At 35.5% G+C, this 23,366-nt stretch overlaps 4 protein-coding genes across 4 annotated transcripts; 2 read left to right on the forward strand and 2 right to left on the reverse strand.

The window, feature by feature from the left end:
• Window positions 1-370: 370 nt before the first annotated feature.
• Window positions 371-2,831, forward strand: LOC139885228 (putative disease resistance RPP13-like protein 1). Its single transcript, XM_071869162.1, has 5 exons — window positions 371-947; window positions 1,054-1,310; window positions 1,374-2,051; window positions 2,149-2,378; window positions 2,465-2,831. Exons 1-5 carry the CDS (start codon window positions 371-373, stop codon window positions 2,829-2,831), a joined length of 2,109 nt encoding a protein of 702 aa, XP_071725263.1.
• A 7,070-nt stretch (window positions 2,832-9,901) lies between these two features.
• On the reverse strand, window positions 9,902-11,660 carry LOC139885229 (SWI/SNF complex component SNF12 homolog). The gene is made up of 2 exons (XM_071869164.1): window positions 10,108-11,660; window positions 9,902-9,974 (listed from the first exon to the last, which is right to left on the reverse strand). The coding sequence occupies exons 1-2, from the start codon at window positions 11,652-11,654 to the stop codon at window positions 9,902-9,904; spliced, it is 1,620 nt and encodes a 539-aa protein (XP_071725265.1). The 5' UTR covers window positions 11,655-11,660.
• A 2,673-nt stretch (window positions 11,661-14,333) lies between these two features.
• On the reverse strand, window positions 14,334-15,476 carry LOC139885216 (F-box/kelch-repeat protein At3g27150-like). Its single transcript, XM_071869152.1, has one exon. The coding sequence runs from the start codon at window positions 15,474-15,476 to the stop codon at window positions 14,334-14,336; it is 1,143 nt and encodes a 380-aa protein (XP_071725253.1).
• Window positions 15,477-20,181: 4,705 nt separating this feature from the next.
• On the forward strand, window positions 20,182-22,074 carry LOC139885230 (small ribosomal subunit protein bS21c). Its single transcript, XM_071869165.1, has 2 exons — window positions 20,182-20,627; window positions 21,960-22,074. The coding sequence occupies exons 1-2, from the start codon at window positions 20,182-20,184 to the stop codon at window positions 22,072-22,074; spliced, it is 561 nt and encodes a 186-aa protein (XP_071725266.1).
• Window positions 22,075-23,366: the final 1,292 nt, after the last annotated feature.

The following is a 23,366-nucleotide window of genomic DNA, read 5'->3' on the forward strand; positions in this document are numbered from 1 at the left end:
TTTTCATGTATGTGTGTGTGTGTGTGCAAAATTAAATTTTCCATATATACATACAGTATATAGTGTGTATATTAGTTGGCACTTAGACAGTGTTCGGAGAAAAACTCGACCTACTAGTCAATTAATCAAATATCAGTTTGAAGTCAACTCTGAACAAGTTGCTTTAGCAACCAATTCTGACTTCGTAAATATCAAAATGATAATAATAATATTAATAATATCTCAGTTTGAGTCTAATCCTTGCTGGCTTCCATTGCTTAGATGCTACACTTTTGCATCAGACGTTGAGTTTTTGGCCTTTCTGGGGATTATCCCAAATGATCTTTCCTCAACTTTCATCCTGAGTCAAACATTCAACCCTACAATTAATATGGTGTTTGCTGAGATTTTCCTTGGTGCATTCTTTCAAGTTCTCTTTGACAGGTTGGCCCCTCGAGCTCGAGATCTATGGAACCTTGCAAGTCATGAAGGACTCGAGAAGAAATTGGAGAAGCTGAATAACGTGCTATTGACGATTCAGTCAGTCCTCGTTGATGCAGAGCAGAAACAACTGACAAATAACGCTGTCAAAGAGTGGTTGCACGATCTCCGACACTTGTCTTATGATGCAGAGGATGTACTCGATGAGTTCTCTACTGAATCTTTGAAGCGGAAGGTGATTTCTCAAAGACAAGCTGGCACGAGTAAGATCAAGAAACTCATCCCTGCTCGTTTGACTCCAAATGGACTCGTGTTCAGGCAAGAAATGGGTTCTAAGATAAAAAAGATCACCGACCGATTGAATGATGTCTCTAACAGAAGAAATATGCTTGGTCTGCAGAACAGTGAAGGGGTGGCTTCTGGATTTACTGACTATTGGCAAAGAACTCCGACAACTTCTTTGCCGGACAATCGTTTCTACGGAAGAGATGATGATAAGAAGAATATTATTGATCTGTTGCTGGCAGGTGATGATAAATCGAAAGATATAAACCTTTTGTGTAGTGCCTATTATCAGAATGGGGGGATTGGGTAAAACAACTCTTACCCAACATGTTTATCATGCTCCGGCAGTGAAAGACTTCTTTCAAATAAAAGCATGGGTATGTATCTCGATCGAATTTGATGTTTTGAGAATAACAAAAGCTATTCTCGAAGAAATCACCTTGGAGTCATGCGATTTGAAGGAGTTGAATCCAATTCAACGGAAACTAGAAGAAGTTCTAGCTCTAAAAACATTTTTGATTATCCTGGATGATGTGTGGAACAAGAACCATGCTTTATGGGATGCTTTAAAACGTCCCTTTATGGCTGGAGCACAAGGAAGTAAAGTAATCGTGACTACTCATGACCTAGGAATTGCAAAAATGATGGGACATGTCAAATCATATTAGCTTCAACATCTATCAGCTGAGGATTGTTGGTCTATCTTTAAGAAGCATGCATTTGAGAATGAAGGTTTAACTGTGAAATTTATTCTTGAGAAGGTCATTGATAAATGTCGAGGTTTGCCTTTGGCAGCTAGAACTCTTGGCGGTTTACTACGATCCAAACATGTGGATGAATGGGAGCATATTTTGAATAGTAGCATATGGAGCTTACCTGAAGGTGAAAACGATATTTTTCCAGTTTTGAGACTGAGTTATCACTATCTTCCTCCAGAATTGAAGAGGTGTTTTGCTTATTGTGCAATTTTCCCTCAAGATTATGAATTTACAGAAAGTGAGTTGGTACGTTTGTGGATGGCAGAAGGTTTCATTGAGCATGGAGAAATGGAAGAGACAGGAGGCAAGTACTTCCGTGAGCTTGTTTCGAGGTCATTTTTCCAATTATTTAGTAATGATGATTCTAAATATGTTATGCATGACCTCATTCATGAGCTAGGACAATGGGCTGCTGGTGAAACTTGCTTTCGAAAGGAAGATCACGTAGAGGAACCTAACGAATGCCAAAGAATTACAAGGGCTCGCCATTCGTCTTATAATCGCGGTGAGCGTGTTGGAATCAAAAAGTTCAAGGCTTTTCATGAAGGGAAGTGTTTGAGGTCTTTCCTTCCGCTTCCGATCAATCCTGTGCGTGGCTTACATATTCATCGTAGTCCTTTTAATGACTTCATTACCAATGATGTTCTCTTCAATATGTTGCCGAAGTTGAGCAAGTTGAGGGTAGTCTCTTAGTGGATATCACATTTCTGAGCTTCCTGATTCAATTGGTGATCTAAAACATTTAAGGTATCTCGACCTTTCTTACACTCTCATTGGAAGCTTACCTGAATCAACAAGTTCATTATACAATTTACAAAGTTTTATATTGAGGGATTGTTCTTGCCTGAAAAAGCTGCCATCACGAATATGCAATTTAATCAATCTACGACATCTGGAGATTATGCATGTAGAATTGTTAGAAAGGATCCCCATAGGTTGAAAGAATTGAAGTCCCTTCAAACATTGTCAAGTTTTGTTTTAGAAAAAGGTAATGGTTCCAGGGTGAGTGAGTTGATAAATTTCAAATCTTTAAGAGGATCACTAAGCATTTCAAATTTGGAGACTGTTACAGATGCTGGGGATGCCAGGGATGCCCATTTGAACGAGAAGCAGAGTTTAAATGATTTGGTGTTGAAATGGAATTCCAATTTCGATATATCTCGAGATGCTGCAAACGAAAAGATAGTACTCGACATGCTCAGACCAAATGAAAAGCTTGAAGAGCTCTCTATCAAATACTACGCAGGTGTTGAGTTTCCACTTTGGTTAGGAGATATTTCTTTCTCTAACATCAAGTCCATAAGCTTAGAGAATTGTGAAAATGCCACATGTTTGCCACCTCTTGGGAAACTATCTCATCTTAAATAGCTTTCTATCAAAGGAATGGCTAGTATAGAAGAGATAGGAGCTGAATTTCGTGGGAATAGAAGTATCCACTCTGTGCCTTTTCCAAAATTGGAGAGTTTGTGTTTCGAGAGTATGCCAGAATGGGTAATTTGGAATCTTTATGACATCGATGGCCTAGGTGAATGCTTTCACTTCCTACGCAAGCTATCGATTATAGATTGTCCAAAACTGTATGGAAAGTTGCCGGGCAATCTTTTTTCATTAGAAGAGCTTACAATTTGTAAATGCGAACAATTAGTGGTTTCATTTTCAAAAGTTCCTGAGCTGAGGAAGATGGTGATTGAAGGATGTAAAGAGGTAGTGTACAACAATGAAGCTGATTTAAGCTCCTTGTGTGAAGTGGTCTTTGCAGAAATATCTATTTTGCCAAGCGCGATAGAAAAGTTGATGCCAAGGTTGATAGAAGTGAAAGATCTGACAATTGGGTCTTCTTGTGAAGAGTTGATGGATTCGATTCCACCAAGTGTGCTTGAAAGATACAGGCTGAAAGATTGTATGAAGATTGCGCATTTGCCAGAAGCCTTATGGGGCTTCATGTCTCTAAGAAAGCTTTATATTACTGAATGTCATAGTCTCGTATCGCTTTCGAGTTCCATTTTTCCAGAAACATTGTAAGGATTATATATAAAAGGCTGCAATAATTTGCAGACTTTGTTGGACGATGGTATTAACTGTAGAGGCGGCTCATCAAGTTGTCTTCTTAAGGAATTGAAGATTTCCTTTTGCCCTTCTTTGCAGTGCTTATCATCCAGCAGCGAGATACCTTCTTCACTCAGACGTGTTGGCATTAGTGCCTGTGGGGAGCTGGAGTCCATAGCGGAGAAATTTCACGACAATGTATGTCTTGAAGATATCAGCATAAATGGTTGTGAAAAACTCCAATTCTTGCCAGAGGGTCTACACAAACTTGACAATCTCCGTCGTTTATTTGTTCGGAATTGTCCTAGTATGACATGTTTACCCGACGGAGGATTGCCCATAGTACCCAACTGCATGTATAACCTTGCATCTCTTCATCTATTGTATTGTCCAGGAATTACTATTGTCCCGGAAGAAGGATTCCTAGCCAACTTGACTGAGCTTGGTGTTTCTGGAATGAAGATCTGTAAAGCACTTCTCGAATGGAATAGATTGAACAAACTCACATCACTCATGCGTCTTATCATCATGAAAGCAGACATGGTGAAGCTAGAAATGAATCTGCCGAGCTCCATTACGTCTCTATGGATCGATGATTTCCCCAATCTGAAATACTTGAATTGCTTTCACAACCTCAAATCTCTTGAATTCCTGGAAATTCACACTTGTCCGAAGCTCTTGACCATTCCTAAGGAGGGTTTACCTCCTTCTCTTTTGTTTCTAGGTATCGTCAATTGCCCTCTGCTAAGTAAAGAATGCAAAAGGAACAAAGAAAAGCACTGGTCCAAGATATCACACATTGCTGAAGTTAGAATAGATAGGGAATTGATCTATGAGACTCAAGAGTGACTCAATTTTGACATTACTTTATGTACTAAAATCAAAGGTGAAAGTTGTAGCCTCTGATTTTTGTGTTTTTAGCTTTAGGAAATATGTAGGTTATTGTTAAAAGCTGTGACAAATTGTGCAAATTTCTTTCTGGCTTGTAATCCAAGTTTCTTTTTTTTTGGTGATGAATTTTATTTTTATTGGTTTTGGACTATACAGTGGGGTAGTGGATACGGAGGATCGTCTCCATGAAAGATTGAATATGCCTGATGGCCTTGAAATGTATTTATCGATTTTTCAAGGCATGTGATGTGATACAGACTTTATATAGTAAAAAATATACGACACCGACCAGAATCGTGCTCCTCATAGTTTTCCAGTTTTGACAATTCGATCCTCATATTAATCCTTGGGACATATTAGTCCTCAACAGCTGCTTTCCTAGGATGATTTCAACGCTTTTTTCTTGAACTCGATCATTTCCTCAGTCCTTCCCATTTTCTCCTCCTGAGTTTTCAGACCACCAATTTTTCTACGATAACATTAATTAATCCTAAACTTCTTCCTTTGTGAATTTTCTTCATTTCATTTGACACGTCGCCTTTCAATTAGATCGGACAATTTCTGCCCAAATTCGACTCAGCCCGACCATGCAGAGCCCTGCATTGTATCTAATATTTTCGCAGTTTATATCGTGCTTACGCATAAATAGTTTTTCGGTTTTTCTAACTGATATAATATTGCACTCGATAAACAATTAATAATTTTCGTTATAATGAGAACATGTTGGCCTACTGGTTATCGAAATGAGATTTTATCCCGAAGATCATGGGACATGGATATGGGGAGGATTACCATTGTGTAGTCCAAAACCAATAAAAAAATAATAATAATCTTTACTATGGAAAGATCGAAAATATCTATAAAAATTCAAAAAATTTAACCTAACTCTCGAAAAGATTATATATTTATAGTTATATTTGGATAAAATTTAAATTAAATATATAAATTTTCAAACATATTTATGATATCTTTCTTTAATAATGTGTCTTATTAAATGCTTATCTATAATTTTTTTTTCTTTTTTCCTTACAAACAACAGCTATTTTACACAGATCGCTTAGCTTTGGTTGGATCACATTAACTTCATTGATCGTGATTCCATTCAACATTATCTTTTCGATCCTGGCCGTGTCCTTTGTTCTTCTTTTTTTTTTTCATCTGAAATAGTATATACTAGTTTCATCCTTAATTAATTATCACTTTTTCTATCGGATGAAGTATTTGGTAACTTCAACACCAAGTTAGAACTTGTCAATTGGAGAAGTAACTTTATATATTAAATTATATAGAACGTACATAATGTCCCATACAGACAAAGGACTTTATCTGTGGTTTCAAATTAACATGCTTCATATCACTCCTTTTTAATATTCCTTAAGAGTATATCTTAGAAACTGTTTGCTTCTACTTTGGGGTTGGGATAAATTTAATGTGAAGTATGATTATATTATTTTCTTCAAACAGAGGTAATTCTCAGTTTGTCCACTTTAAAAAAGTATTAATATTTACTTCATCATTTTTCAAATTTCCATCAGGTTGCTCACGATACTGTTCATCCAGAGACAGATTACACCATAGTCAATAAGCATCTCATAAGTAAGTAAAATTTTTTTTCCATTGATAATGAAAACCCTTACAAAACTTAATTAGTATGGCTTAATTATTGGTTTACTGATATAATAAGTCACCTAATTATGTTGATTTCGATCAAATTTGATCAATTTGAGCATGGAAATATTTTGCTTCTCTTAAGCAAGTTTTTTAAGTACTCCCTCCGTCTCTAATTAGCTGTCACATTTCCTATGTAAAATGCATAAGAAATGTGTCACTTAATTAGGGACGGAGGTAGTAGTTGTTAAGTTTATTATTAATGATTCATGTTCATATATAGCTCATCTCCGATTATATTTTCCAACTTATTTTTAGTTCCAACTTTGTAATACAAATTCTTGAATTTCATTAAGTTTTTCTCATAATTAACTTAAGATATGAAAAATATTAGAATAGTTTATTAAATCTTTCATGCTCGAACAAATTTTAGGACATATGACATTACTCTTTTAAATTAGATGATCATGTCCTTGATGCTTTCAGTAATAATCTAGATGAAAAATAAGAAACATATTTCTTTAATGAAAAAGAACAAAAAAATATAAAGTAATTACAAGCACCTGAACCAGACTAAAGTGGTCATGAAATCGTACTTTATATTCATATTATTGGAATAATATTTTCATATATGGAACTACACTAATCATGATAGTCCTCTGTTGACATTGTATATATAGATATGTTATGAAAGTATAAAATTTATTCACAATGTGGCAGCATGCATACTAATATAGTGTTCAAAATATCAGTTACAACAAGTATCATCTTCGTCGAGGTAACGAAAAATGTCAGGAATGGACTCTCTGAGGAGGTGAAGAACTTTGTGGGTACATGGCAGATCCGCGGCATGATTCTACTCAGCCTAATTCTACAAATTGTTTTAGTAAGACTTGGAAACCGATTGAGATCTCACACTTCATACAAGAGTTTTATTGTTTGGTTCGCATATTTATCGGCAGATTGGGTTGCAACCACTTCTCTTGGTTTACTTATGAGAAGTGATGAGGAGGCAATCGCTGAGTTTGAGGTTTTCTGGGCTCCGTTCCTTCTATTACATCTTGGTGGCCCCGATTCCATTACTGCATACTCTTTAGAAGACAATGAGTTGTACGAAAGACGCTACGTAGACTGTCTCCTTCAATTAGCAGTATTTATGTATATTTTTTGGAAATTTGCACGTAAGTCCGTTCCATACCTATACATTCCATGCCTATCCATGCCGATGGTATTCACTGCAGTGATAAAGTATTTGGAAAGAATATGGAGTCTAAGGTTTGCATGTGACTATATGTTAAAGAAGCAATTGTATTCTCCATTTACACTACGCTACTTAGAATGCATGAAATGGGAGAACCCATCAAAGGACTTAGAAGTTCATGTAAGGAAAACTTGTGTTAAACCTGAAGCTAGGTATGTCCATATATCCTATACATTGATTTCCTTCTTCAAACCACTCTTTTTTGACTTTAACCTTAGACTACTTAATGAGTTCAAGAGAGGCGGAGGGTTCTCAACCATGTCGAATTCTTACTGCTCAATGTTGAAGCTAGTAGACACTGAAATAGGCTTCTTGTACGATAGAATCTATACGAAGATCCCACTCCTTCACACATATAGTGGTGTTACTGCTCGCATCATCAGTTACTTGTGCTCCTGCTTGGCATTGATTAGCTTCTTGTTCTACCTTGTTTTTACTCCTCAACAACATTCTACACGCGATGCTATCATTTCATTAATTTTGCTATTTGGAGCAGTTGGGCTAGAGATCTATTCAATTTGTGCACTCTGTCTCTCTAATTCGGTATTGCTGTGGGCAACAATGCACAAAAATTTCTTGTCTACTCTCATTTGCAAGGCTAATGCTCCCAAATTAGCATCCAATAGAGGAAATGATTTGTTTCTTCCTCAATACAACCTCATCAATTATTGTCTTGATTTCAAGTTGTTGCGGTATGTTGCTGATGATGTATTTTTCAAGAAATCCTATTATACGACTTGGGAGAAAATCGGGTGTGAGGGTAGTATGCAGAACTACCTATTGGAAAGTCGTGATAGCCAACAGGAATACGACATAAATGAAGACTGCAATTTTGGATTTCTTGAGAGGCTATTGTATAAAAGATTTAGGGGCGAGTTTAGACGAGCATGTCTAAAAGAGCTAACGCCGCAAGCAGGATTTGGTGAATCCATTATTACGTGGCATCTTGTAACTGAGTTTTGTCATCAACTAGACGTGTTAGAAGATGGACATAATCTTCTTGAGGCCAAAGCAAGCAAGTTGTTATCTGATTACATGTTCTACATTCTAAAATCAAAATCATCTATACTTAAAGGAAATCATGAGATTATACTGGATTACACTTGCCGTCATGTAAGGTTAATGGCCAGAGGAGGAAATATGCGCGATCTTCTTCGAGCTGTTAACTTACTTTATCCTTTTGCTGATGATACTCAAATAGAAAAGAGTGGGAACTCACGATTACCTGATGGAGCGATGCTCGCTCGCTCGTTGAAGCAACATTGGAATTTGACAGAGCGATGGGGAATGATAAGAGAGGTTTGGGTGGATATTTTGGCTCATGTTGCTCAAAATTGCCCGGGAAAAGAGCACCTACAATGTATCGGACGTGGCGAAGATTTGCTAACTCGTAAATTTCTCTTAATGGTGCATCAGGGAGTTGGTTCCAAAATTCATTTGGTGCAAAACGATCAGGATTTTCCACCTGGGGCATCATTTATAAGTTTGCCATGCAACTTTGGCCACAACAAGATGTATTTGAAACCGATCGTCGTTCCGTTATTTTAGAGGAGTGGATTTAGGTACATTGTCATTTTAATCTTTTTCATTGATTTGGTGTTTATGTGTAACTTGGCCTGGAAGGAACCCGAGATTAAATAATAAATAAATGGATGATAAACATAATTATCTACTAACATTTTCGCAGTTTATAATTTATACGTGCTTAGGCGGTTAGGCATAAATAATTTTTTTCTTTTTTTCATATGATGTTTTTTTTAAAACACTACTAATATTATTTTGAAAATATTATAAATATCATTGGAAAAGATAAAATTCTTCTATTAACGAGAGTTTTTTTTCTAAAATTTAGATTAATAATTTTTTATTTTTTTGTAAATATGCTGCATTGGACTAGGCCACTGTCCGATTCAATCAGTTCCGGTTCAGAATCGATGATTCATGCTTCTTAAATTTATGAAATCGAATCGAAAGCGTAAATTTACGATTCATATAAATTTTCAAAAAAATAAGAACCTGAATATGTACAAATTTTAGTTCCGGTTCGTTGATGGGTATCGATCCGGTTCCGAACCGTGACCATGTCTAAGCTGCATGACAAGTTTGTACTTTAAACCTGACACAACAAAAGAGTCGCCAAATTAAGGAAAAGACTGTCTGCTAGTACTACACTTCCTCATTTTTTGCTTCTTCTGAAGCAAACAAATTTAAAACCAATCAAAAAACAATTATCGGAATCTTCTACTTATGGACACTGTTAAAACAGAATCTTCTAATCATCACAAAAAACGTTGCTGACAAAACAAGACACGTTTTTTCTCAGAACACAAAAAAGATCTGTCTTTCAGTGACATGACAATGACTCAGTTTCCGACAAAATGCAGATTCTATGATAACAGAAAACTAGATTATGCTAGGAACCAATCAGAGAGTTCTTTTTAGTAAACCAAATAACAGTACAAAAGTAGTTATACCTGTCCTAAATCAATTTCTAACCATATTTTCTAGTTTTACAAATGAAGACAGGAATACTTTCTCTCTAGTGAGTCTCCATTTTTTTCAAATACCTGGCTCCAAAATGGTCTTAAATTAATTAATAAAACAACAATCCACAAGGTTGAATCAGTCAGAATCACATGCTTCCAGGACCGTCGTTTCCTGTAGATGGCTTCCGGTTGATATACCGAATAACTGCATCTTCGACCCTGAAATAAAATTCAAGTGGATTCAGTGGCGTTTTCAAATTACCAAAAAAGTATCACGCAATGGTCTATTATGATTGTTGACAAATACAAATGGTAAGAATTGTATCCAACAAACAAGGAAATAAAAACTTACCATGGTTGGTTGAAGAAATCAGACCCACGCTCTTTCTCGGCGTTTCTACTGCCTTCTCCAGCCGCTTGTTTCAGATCTTTGGCTTGGGAATCAATCAAGGCATTAATAAATTCAACCGGAGATTGACTGAACCCCAGAAAAAATGCTCGTCTCCGACGATGCTCGTGGATTTTTCTTATAGAACCACATATTGCTTCTTCACACGTATCGATCTCTTTGTTCTTCTCAACATTGGCTAACAGAGCAGACAATTCCCTCTGTATCGGAAATGGTATATCAACTGATACGTCATAGCACGCGTTCCCGGCAGGCATGTTCCCGGAGAGCTTGATCTTGTGCTCCAAATGAATGGGCTGAGGAGAATACAAATGCGGCGATATCTTTTGTGAAACCATGGTGAATTTCATCTTCTCTTCCCCAAATACTTTCTGGAGAGGGGGATCACAGCTGAAAAAAGAAGGGTCGTTTGGATTCTGAAGTTTTCTAGCCTTTACATAGTGCCAGATTGCTGCTATAACTCTCGGGCGAGTTTCAACTTCAATACCAAGAACTTCCATCAAAGCTTGAGAAAGCTTGAATTTCTCCGGTACATAATTCATTTCCAGACGGATATTCACCATAAACTCTTTATCTCCTGTTCTTTTCACTTCAAATCCTTCATGAGGAGCAGGTGATCGAGCTTGTTCCCATATAATCATGTGGTTATCAGGATATAGTCTCTGATCCAACGAAATCGTGACTCTCTTGAAAAAAGACGAGAACTTTGGGTACGATGGGTTTGTTTTCTGAATGAATCCGGGTTGTTCTGGATCAACCCCATCTTCCAAAATCCTCCCAACTATCTTTAGCGTCCAAGTCGGAGGTTCAGCATTTGGCTTCTTAGGAATCGATTTCATCTGGTTGGAAAATGTATTGAAAACGTATATCCGAAGCGTTTTCTGAATACTGGGAGGATTCTTAAGAGCTTCTTGGATGTCAACCTTCTTCCTGACTAAAGCAGCATCGACACGCGCTTCAAACTCGAGGAGTTGAGTGTATAAAGCCGATTCAGGAAGAATAGCTGCTACCCTTTCCTGTAATTGTTTTTCCTGAAGTTTTTGCTTCTTTCGACGATTTGCAGGCGTGAGCTCCATCATCCTCATCGGAGAAACAGTATTCATCATCGGAACACTAGGTGGCCTCACCGAAGGTAACCTTTTTGCACTTGCAATATTACCAGGTGTCCCCATCAATGGGGATGACGTTGTATTATTAAAATTCCCTAATCCAGCATTATGGTTCTGATTAATCGACATTACTTGAGCTTGCAGTTGTGCTTGGAGTTGAGAATGAGCTGCCTGAGCTTGTGCTTGGGCATGAGCTTGTGCCTTGGCTTGAGCCTGGGAATGCTGAAACTGGCCTTGAAAACCGGCAACCATTTGTGCCTGCAATTGTGCTTGAGAAAATGCCTGGTTTCCAGCCATCGGAGGCGATACCATCCCGGAATTACCAAACGGCGATGAAGACGAACCAATGCCCTTTGACTGATTATTGTTGTTCGCAGACATCACTGTAATTGTGGATCAAGTCCACAATGACGACGAGGCAACCAAAAACAAAAACCCCAGCTAAAGCACAGATTTTTATACGCAGACCATCCAATACTCATCAAACCAATCCCAAATCACTCAAATTCAAGCTGGTTTCACCAAAACCTAGAATCAGTATCAAAAAAATCGAACCTTTATGAGCTAAAATACAGAATTATAACGAAAGAATCTAAAAGCCGCAAAAAGGGAAAAAGCCCTAATTAAGCAAATTGCACGAACAAGCGAGATAAACCCTAATTAAGTACAGTGACAAGTAACAAAGGAAGTAAGCTGGGAAAGCGAATCAGGGGGGTTTATCTGAATTATGACGGATTTAAAGGGGGGAAAAAACTATATATTTTTATGAAAAAGAAAATCTAAATCTAAATTGATTGCAAAATTGAAATTAAATAAACAAAAAAAAATACATAAATAAATAAAAAAGAAATTATATAGTTTCTTACAGAGTGAGAGTTTAAGTCCAAAGCTTTTTGCTTTTGTAATGCTGCTGAGCTTTGTTTGGCTTCCAAAAACCCCAACTGAGAGAGAGTGAGAAAATTGGCAGATGGCGATATATTCTTTCTTTCGCCTTTTTTTTTTTATAAATTAAATTAAATTATTAACGGGTCGGGTTTTTTTTACCCATGATTGAATTCATCAATATATTCCGGCCCATTTTATTTTTAGAAATAGGCTTTAGATGTTCAACAACAAACAGTACATGATAACCAAGAAAGAATATTTAGTTTTCACTATGGAGAAATGGAATGTTAGGTATTATTGTGTTTATAAAAAAGTTTGTTGGGAGGTTAGGGTGTGTTTCTTCGGTATTCAGAGTATGTTTCGTTTTACTTTAAATATTTTAAAAAAAATTATTAAAAATGATAAAATATGCCTTTTTAAAAGTATATAGATTCAGGAGTGAGACGGAACATGTTCTAGACACGAAACGAACGCGCCGTTAATATTTATCCGATGTTTCGACTAGTTAAATCAGATTGAAGTATTTGAATATCTACAAATACTGATAGTATTGTTTTTACTCTTAATGCTAAGATCGTTCTAAAAGTTAATGTTTCAACTTTCATGTGGAATTTATCACTATTATTCCAAAAATATCAAAATGCATATTGTAGTCATAAATGATTTTTACACATGTTATGTATGCTCAATTTCGTGAAGATTTAACTTTGGAAACTTCTTTTAAGTACTTATTATCAACAATAAATTACACCTTCAAACACTATCACGATATTCTTCAAACATATATCGGTGATGTTAATGATTATTTGTATGAAATGTTTTTTTTTTTTAATTAGTTTCAGACTTAGTCCTCCCTTTACGTGGATGATTAATCCTACGACCTCTAGAATCAAATCTCACACAGATAACTATGCGACCAAGAGATCGTGATTATTTGTACAAAAATGTTACATTTCACAGAAAATGTGAACAAATCATAGATAGTAAGTAAATGTTATACTAAAAATGATCAGAGTTTCCCATATTATAAAGATTACTGAAATTAATTACATATTTTAACAAAAGAGGAAAATTATTAATGATAATTTATCGTGTCAATTATCGATAACCCGATAACACTACTAGTCCTTCAAATTATGTCAAAATTATTAGTATTATTGATAATATCGTCCATAATTCAACTATTTAAGACAATTTACAAAAAAGTTTGGTATGCCAAGATAGATAAATTCTACAAGCTTCATGTTGTATTACTACCCGGAAAAGACGGAGATAGACAATCTTGGACCCATTTTGCAAAAGACAATTTAGACTAGATTCCGAGTTTGGAGTTAGAACTCCACTTTAACTCCCCCATCTCAAACTCCATGATCCATCCTTTTCAATCAAAGTCCCATCACTAGAACCCCTTCAAATTCAATTCAATCGCTAGAAAGCCGGAAAATTTGCACTACCGGACCAAATCCTTTTTGTCTTTCTCATCTGTCATATTCTTTGTTTTCGTTTAATCAAATTTATCATCCTCGACCACTTAGAAGTAGGGACAAATATTGACACAACCGGCTAAAGTTACTCCTTTGTAGTCTGAAAGTTACCGGTTAGAAATACTTTAGATTGTAAATTTGATTGTTCAGGTTCACGTGCTTAGAAAAAAGGCCAATTTTTTTCAAAGCTTCAAACTTGTTTTACATTCAAAACAGAATGCAATCTGTGAGCATACAAAAAAATACAATATTATTATACCATTCGAGGATTCATTCCATTCTTTGTTAATTGTAAATTTGTAATTTCACTCACACGAAGAGGGAGTGTAATGTAATCGTCTTGCCCATTTGTTAGAAAATATAAAACGAACCATTGAAGGCCAATTACCCTCCCTCAGATCTTAAAACCAGTAGGAGCAGACAAATGATCTAAGTTAAACAGATTCTAATAACTTCATCAAACTACAATCAGAGCACAATCATAGATTGGTATTACATCAGCTAATTCGATTAGGACAATCTGTAAGTTTGCAGGAAGGAAAAAAAAACATCGATACAGAGAGTTAGAAGAGACACATGACATAATACATACAATAAAATACACAAGACAACGATATCGTTTTGGTTAAATTCTCGGATATTATTCAGAAACAGCGCCTATCCGATTGACAAATGACAGAAATTTTGAAATTCAAGCAAACATAACAGAACAGTTAAGAATAAAATGACTTAGCCCATTGTCGCCACACTGAAGAGTCCTCCATACCAATGGCAAATCATCCGAGATGGGGCAACAGGTGTATATCGTCATGCTATTATCTCCAGGAGAAATTGCAGATGCCCCAATTACAAGCAACTCATCACCCAAAGACTTGAATGCTACGCCCCATCCTTTGTTAAAATCGGCTCTAACCGGAACTAGTCCCAAATTCTTCCATCTCTTGCTCTTCTTTTCGTATACTTTCAGCTCGTTGAATGTGGTCTCTAGCGAGTATAGCTCGTTGTTCACGACAGCCACCAGCGGCGGCGATTGGTAAGTGGCGACCGGAGCTTCGACTTCTTCTAGCATGTTCGGAATCAGCTCCCATGTGTTAGTTTTCTCGTCGTAAGCCTCTCCACATGTGAGATAGGTTCCGCCCTGGTCACGTCCTCCGATCACGTAAAACTTCTCGTCCATGTAGCAGCCGGAGCATAGCTTCCTCCTCTTATGCATACTCCGAATCGGCTCCCAGGATTTATGATCAGGGTTATATTTTTCTGCGGTGTTTAGCACTTCGTAACCCGTCTCAGTTCCGATTCCTCCAGCCACGAACCCAAAGCTTCCGGAGCTGGCCGATGCAAAGAGACATCTAGGATCATGCATGCTAGGCCCTTTCAACCATTGGTTTGTTTCGAGCTCGTATCTCCAGATAACGACGCCGTCTATTTCCTTACCGGAAACGATCAAATGTGTGCCTGCACAAAGGGATTCCTTATCCCCTAAAATGAAATTCACGTCAGATGGAATTTCCGGCAACTTCCTGTGGGAATGAAATTTCCTATCGAATGCAGACCATTTAGGGTCTCCATTAGTCAACATAAACACAGATGATTCTTTAACTCCAAGTTCATGTCGGATCTTAAATATCTCACCACTCCTTATAAAAGATAGAAATCTCTTGTTTATTAAGTAAATTTTCCAATACTCTGATCTGGGGACCCGTGCCAGAATCATAGACTCGAGCTCATCACTAAGTTGAGGTAAATGGTGATAATCTGCATCCTGAGATTCTGAAGCTGAGGAACTACCAATTGTCGCCTTCTTCAAACATCTGAGATCATTATCTGAGCCCATATCATTGATCTTTCCTTTTCCGGTCAACATGAATCCAAAACCTTCAACCCATTAATTTCTCTGTCAATTCATAAAATCAAAAGGAATCAAACCATTTGTATAAATAAGCAATATGCAGAACTTGCACAATTAGATCATGGGGGATCAAAAACCCTAAATCAGAAATTGAAAAAGGATTGAACTTTAAGATATTCAAGACAGATAAAATCAGAAACATAGCTAAGAACATGCATACCCTTCTTTCATTCTGGGTTTGTGTATCTAATTTTGATTCAAAAGAGTGACCCAAAATCAATTTTACTATTGAAAAGTTTCATTCAACAGAACATAGTGATTGAATTGAAAATGGGATCAAAAACCCTAAATCAGAAATTAAAAAAGGATTGAACTTTAGCTAATCAACAAGCTCAAAAGAACTGGACAGGAAAAAATCATTGACAAAGAAATGAATTTGACATAAAGCTGAAACAAATAACAGAAACCCCACACGAATATCATCAAACAACAAATCAAAAACATCATCATAGATTAATAAAAACAAATGCAACCCAGAAAAATTAACAAGCAAAAAGAATACATACCAAAAATTTGATCAAGAACAGAGACACTTGACACATATATATACAGATGCTTATATATATATACACACACAAAGCTAAATAATACGAATTAGAGAGAGAAAGGGGCTTACGGGAGAAGTCTTTGGTCCTAGTCAAGCAAAAACAGTTTTTTTGAACTGTTACAGTGTGTGTTTAAGCTTAAGTAACAACAAAACCCTAATTAGTGCTATAAAGAATAGAGATGGATAAAAATTAATGACTGATTAATACTATATTCAAAATACCATGACCCCCACCCCCAATTAATTAATAAAAATTACTTTTTTTTTTATTACAAAGATGTTAAAGTTTGGGGTTTTTTTTGTTGGGTAATTTACAACAAACCAAACTGGAAAAATTGAATTTTTCATTGGTGTAAAAAGGAATGAGCTTTGTGTGGAGGGGAGAAGAAAACGTGGTACGTACGCGCTGACGAGTCAAAGCCAAAAAGTGTACAGTTTGTATACGTTATTGTTTGTTTTTCCGTTTTGGTTTTAGATTGTTTGACTCGATTGGTTGGTCAATCAATCAATTAAGAAGGGTATGCGATGAATGGAGTTTGGACGAGTCGAGGCGAAAAAAACGAAATCCTAACATCTCATTTGGCGTAGATTAGAAATCCATTTTCAGTTATACATAAGTTTGGATATAACCAATCCTCTTTTGAAGAAACACGGGGGAATTTCATTGCTTTTTAGAAGTGACTACGTACTAACTTCGAGTAAGTCGATAATCGTTATTACCCATTCGTCTTAAAAATAGCGACGACATAAGCAAGACATTAGCAGCACTTGGTGTGTATACAAAAGCAAAACCTCTCTTGATCACCAATGGTTAATTTAATCAAATGACATCAACAAAACCATTGTCGCAACCAACAAGGTTTCTTAATAAGTTAAATTTAGAATCAAAAGGAGGTAAAATTATGGATAATTTTTAACTTCAAGCATGTGATGTGGATAGATTATTATTATTGTATTATTATGAGTAAGCTAATTGAGCTCAAAAATTAGAAACTAATGTGTTATCCTCTATTTTAAGAGTTTGTTTTAATTTTAATTTTTTGATCAAAAGAGTATGTTTTAAACTTTTAATTGTTTTTCCATTAGCATTCGTTTTATCATTTTAAATATTTGTACCACCGATCCATAGGTCGATACTATTAAACTCGACCACATAATTCATTTTTAATAAAAGATTTCTCCTTTATCAAAAGAAGATTTGTAAAGAAAAAACGGGTGGAACAATTATAATTATAAATGGCCAAAATATAAAGAATATTAACTTCCCCAATTACATACCAACTTAAGCATAACAAATTACATATAAGCAAAGACTCGTGTATTTTCGGAGGGATATATTTAAAAATAAGGCGTGATATTTATTAATCGAAGAAATTGTTTAACACGGATCATATTAGATAGGAGAAGAATTAAGCCACGCATTAAACCTATAAAGTATATGAAGCCCTGAAGGTCATTTAAGAGATTTGCTTTTTTTCTTTTTTCTAAGATTTTATTTTAAAATATCATATATGGATGTGTCGTTTGTGTGTTGGCTCTCCACTGATTAGTGAATGGTGGATTACCTTTTATTCTTTTAATCTTAAATTAATCACTTTTCTTAAAAATGTTTTTTTATTGAAAGCCTTTCATTGTCATAGATGTGTAGGTTTAGCATTTGCTTTCAATTTTTTGCCCTAATTTATTCAAAAGCATGGGATTGGGTAATGGACAATTTGCCTAATTCAGCTACTATAAAATATTCGAAGCTCCTAGGTTAGCAAAATACCGTGTTAATACTACACTAATCTTCATTTAATTATTGTTTAGTACACATATAAGATGGCGCCAACTAACTGCGCCTTCATAGATATTTTTAAAGGCTTTTTATTTGGGTAAAATGTTTAAAACCACCTCAAAGAAATACATAGAATTACAATGAACATATGATAGAATTTTTAAGTATCTAAAATACTTAACAAATGTACCAAACAATAATTAAGAATGATAAATGAGATTAAACGGTTGTTTGATTGATGACATGTGCCTCCTCATGATTAAGATGTGAAAACATCTAATTCTAATATATTGGTTGTATAATCACGGTGTCTCGGCCATAGATTCAGTGCAACTCTCGGCGCGGTTAACGTCGTTTATCAGGCGAGAACAAACACAACTTATTGATACTTCTTCCAGCCCTTAATATAGATTAGACGTGAAATATCTATATTTTAAAAATGTCACTTTAGATAGATAGATTCATTCTAGTATCTAATTTGAAAGTGATTAAATTAATATCTCAATTGAAGGTATTATGTCTTCGATGAGAATGGATCAACATCCAAAATTAAAATAAAAAACAATACAAATTTTTCAAATACCAAATGATGTTCAAAAACATATCATAATGTTCAAAACTAATTTGAGTAACATTTATTGTCAATGAATTTTTAACTATTTTTTTTATCCATTTATAAATTTTATAATATTGGCAATAAATATTTCCCTACGGTTTTTCTTTTACCCCGGAAAAAATATATATGACACTTTTTTTTACTTACTACATTAAATGTTATCTGTGGGAGGGGGGACCAATGAAATTGTCGTGGCGGTGCATGCGGCCACACGATAACAAAGAAAAACCATGCAAATTCTTTAGTGCTTCCGCGTTTACCTCGTTCTACTATAGTATAGTATAATATATCATATACTATTGAAATAATAAACCCTATATATACTATATAGTCTGTAATTAAAGCTAATTAAATCAACTATATATCAAAAAATTGCTAATCAATTCAGGGTTCTTCGAGAAGCTAGTCTTGTATCCTCGAGGCGAGCAAATCGCGTAGCTCACCGTTTTGGAATTGGAAAAATGATTTCTGGACTCATTAATCCATAAACTCATTCGTTTTCAGAGTTTGTTCTTGCTTCATTTCATATGTTAATAAAAATAAATTCATAGGTTGGGTTTATATATATAGATCCGATGGAAAATTCCCTAGCTATTTTAAATAACATAAAATAAAATAAACTAAAATGCCATTGATCAACTGTCGACCGTTGAAATCTGTTAGGTGTTATTATATAAAGAAGATTATCAGATCAAGGTGTCGGCAATATACTTAAAGTTGCTGATATAAATATTTATCTATCTATCTGCTTCTATCTTTATTTTTGTCGGGAAGCCAATTTAGCCGATATATTTAGAGGCAACAAAATAAGAACAAAAAGAGGCAGACAATGAATAGTAAATCAAGGCAAGATTGAAGGATTTTATTAATTTGTCATATAGAAATGCCACCATAGATTCTCTTAGGAAAAAGATTGAAGGATTCATTCATTGAATGACGCATCTTACACTCCATAAATTAAGAAGAATAATTGGTATTTTTGTTACATATATTTTGTGAGTCAAAAGTAACTTACATGTAAAAAAAAATTTATGAGTGAGATAATACGTGTTGTAAATATATTGATATGTTAGCTAATTAGATGTGAGACGGCGTCACAGAGTGCCACATATAAAGTGAGGAAGAGTATGTTTGGTCGTTAGCGGAAAACGTGAGGTTTTTTAAGCTCACGAAAAAAAGTGAGGGACTAAAAAAGTATTACGAATAAAATGTGAGGGAAGAATCACGAAAATATACCTTTTTTTTTTTTTGAGATTGGATGCAATTGCTAATTCTTGATCTGACATGTACAGAACGAAAAGCTCATTCTCAATTCTACGTAAAACCCTTTCATTTACTTCTCTTCGATGGAAGTTATCTACATTTTATCTAATAAATTCAATGAGTTTAAGAGAGGATGACTCACCTTACCATCTATTGAAAATTAAGAAAAATGGGCCCAATGGCCTTTAACTAGGACTTTTTATTTGGGCCTTTTAATGATTTGGGCCTCCACTTACTGTTGATAATTTGTGCCACTGGGCCTTGATCACACAATTTTTATCCAATCCCCCAAACCGAAAATTCGGTTTGAACCCAAAATCTAGACCCGGTTCATCTTTTTCATATCACCGCTTTATCCACAACCACAAAAAGGATAACATATCAACAGTTGGAACGAACACACAAAAAAGCTCACTTTAACACAAAAATGGCGACTCCTCTCTCCCTTTCCAATTTCCTATCCTTCCTCTTACCATCCCAACAACCACCACCACCGCCGAAATCAGCCGTTCCGCCGCCGAACCACCTCTCTCTCACCACTTCCCATCAGAAGCAGAAACCAATTGAACAGACAAACGCGCCAATCCTGTCTCTCCAAGATGGGCCTCAATCGTCACACGACATTTCGTCATCGCTGTCCTCGGTGATGTGCCCGTCGCTCGCTTATGCGAATACGATGTTCTTCAAATCGGCGTACAATGTTCAGGTGATTGTTGATGAGAACGAGCATGAAGAGAGGCTTTTGAATCGGTTTAGAAGGGAAGTTATGAGAGCTGGTATTATTCAAGAGTGTAAGAGAAGGAGGTTTCATGAGAATAAACAGGATGAGAAGAAGAGAAGGACTCGTGATGCTGCTAAGCGTAATAAAAAGAGGTTTGCTTTCCTGTCAAAGTTTTAATTTTTATCTCGATTTTTTGTGTATTTCAATGCTTGTTTGATGAGAAATAAGAAGTGGGTCGATGCTAGTTCAGTATAATTTGTCGAATTGAGATTGAAAGTTGTATTTTTATGTTTTTAGTTTAGTGGGTTGTGTTTGATTGCTAAGAAAGTTTAGTAAAAAAGAGGATTGCTTTCTGCGAAAGTTTCAATTTTTTTAAGGTTCAGTGTGTTTTTGAATGTTTGTTTGATGAGAAATAAGAAGTGGGTCGATGCTAGTTCAGTATAGTTTGTCGAATTGAGATTGAAAGTTAGATTTTTTTTATGTTTTTAGTTTAGTGGGTTGTGTTTGATTACTGAGAAAATTGAGTTATAAAAGCCAGCTTGATGAGAAAATTGATCGCTAGCTTGATGAGAAAACAAAATTTGAGGTAGAAAGGAATTGGGTTGATATAATGTGATGATAATCAAGTGTGCTTTGTTGAATTGACATTTTGAAACATAAATTTATGTTATTAGTTTGATCATTAGCAATTGTTTGTGTCTGAATTGCTGAGAAAACTGAGAAATGAAAGACAGAAAAGTAAAGCTTTGGTTATAAATCCATGTTAGAATGTTCTCATAGATGTTCTCTTAGCCTCTGGATCGAATTAGATAATGCCTGTTAAATTCCAATATTCAAGTTGAAATGGCCTGTTTTAGTTTAGTGGGTTGTGTCTCGATTGCTGAGAAAGTTGAGTAAAGAAAAGACCGAAAGAAAATTGATTGCTTGCTTGATGAGAAAACAAAATTTGGCGTTAAAGGAAGTGAGTTGATATAATTTGTTGCTAATCAAGTGTGCTTTGTTTAAATGACATTTGAAATAGAAATTTCTGTTTTTAGTTTGGTTGTCATTAGTTGTAGTTTGTCTGATTTGCTGAGAAAACTGAGAAAAGTAAAGCTTTGGTTATAAATCCGTGTTAGAATGGTCTATGAATTAGCCGGAGAAGTTTCTATACTCACAGATGTTCTCTTAGATGATGCCTGCTAAATTTCCAACATTCATGTTTTCGTTCTCGTAGTCTCGTGGATGGCTGCTAAACGTAATCTAAAGAGGTTGGGTACTTTCTGGGGTTTTACTTGTTCATTGTTTTTGATTGTCTGCAAAACTTCCAATAGTTCGAGTTTAGCAAGTTTTCGGGTTACACTATTGATTGGTCTTTTGTGTACTCATCGTTCTCAATAGGGTCAAACTAGGATGTTTCAAAATGTAAACACTAATATCATTTTTATTTTATTTTTGCATAAAGTCGGGGACTTCACTGATTTTTGTTTTCAACCTGATGACAGGAGATTCAACCCACGATTTCAACAGCAGAACAAGCAAGAAGAGACTGTAACGAAAAAGAACGACGACGACGATGATAACTGGGAAATTCCAGAAGACAGCCCCCTTGCTTCATAGTTTTGCTTCATAGTTGTATTATATTTATCTATGGCTTTTACTTTTTTCACATTGAGAGTTTTTGATTGTTGTTTGATTTCAGTTAATCATGTCCGTTCCTTCTCTTGTAAAACTTGAAGTTAGAAGTTAGAAGTTATTCAGTAAATTTCAACTAAAATTAAAGTAACCTTTTTTTTTTTCTAATATTAGACTTCTAAAAGCCATCTAAAATTCCGAAAAAAAGAAAAAAGAATCTGATTAAAACAGAACAGCCTCAAAATGAATAGTTGAGTCCAAGACATGGTCATAATCTGGTTCTAGTTTCGATTCCCTTGAATTTATAAAACTGAATTAGAACCGTAAATTTTTCTAGCTAACGGTTCAGTTTTGGTTCGACGGTTCCGGTTTGAGTCCATCAATTTTCTTTTAGAAATCCCATCTAATGCTTACTGTTATTGTTGATTACTCTCCAGGCTCAACCAAAAGCTTGTTTACCGAGTTGTGGGCTTGTTGAGCTTATCATGTTTGTTGTTTGCCGAGTTGTGGGCTTGTTGAGCTTACCATGTTTGTTGTTTGCCGAATTTTAGGCTTGTGGAGCTTAGCCGAGTTGTAGTGTTGTTGAGCTTTCCAGTCCGTTTACCGAGTTGTAGAGTTGTTGGTCTTACCAAATTGTTGTTCGCCGAGTTGTAGTTTTGTTGGGCTTACCAAATTTTCGTATACCGAGTTTAGATTTTCTGCTTGTTGTATGGTAGTTTACCGAGTTTTAGTGTTGTTGACGATACTTTACCGAGTTGTAGGCTTGTTGAGCTTACCAAAATTTTCTTTTGCTGAGTTGTTGTGTTGTTGACAATAACTTACCGAGTTGTAGGCTTGTTGAGCTTAGCTGAATTGTTTTGCCGAGTTGTAGTGTTGTTGACGATACTCTACCGACTTGTAGGCTTGTTGAGCTTACCAGATTTTTGTTTCCCGAGTTGTAGTGTTGTTGACGATACCTTACCGAGTTGTAGGCTTGTTGAGCTTACCAGATTTTGGTTTCCCGAGTTGTAGTGTTGTTGACGATACTTTACAGAGTTGTAGGCTTGTTGAGCTTACCAGATTTTTGTTTACGGAGTTGTAGTGTTGTTGACGATACTTTACCTAGTTGTAGGCTTGTTGAGCTTACCAGATATTGTTTACCAAGTTGCAGTGTTTTCGAGGACATTTGTACATCAAGTAAAGAACACTAGTTAGTCAGGGGTAAACATCACTTTGAATAGCTTAATTTATTTAATTAGTATGCTGATTTTAGAGTAAATTGAATGTCAAGTAAATTA

Source organism: Rutidosis leptorrhynchoides, unplaced genomic scaffold, assembly GCF_046630445.1.
Source record: "Rutidosis leptorrhynchoides isolate AG116_Rl617_1_P2 unplaced genomic scaffold, CSIRO_AGI_Rlap_v1 contig88, whole genome shotgun sequence".
NCBI classification, from domain to species: domain Eukaryota; kingdom Viridiplantae; phylum Streptophyta; class Magnoliopsida; order Asterales; family Asteraceae; genus Rutidosis; species Rutidosis leptorrhynchoides.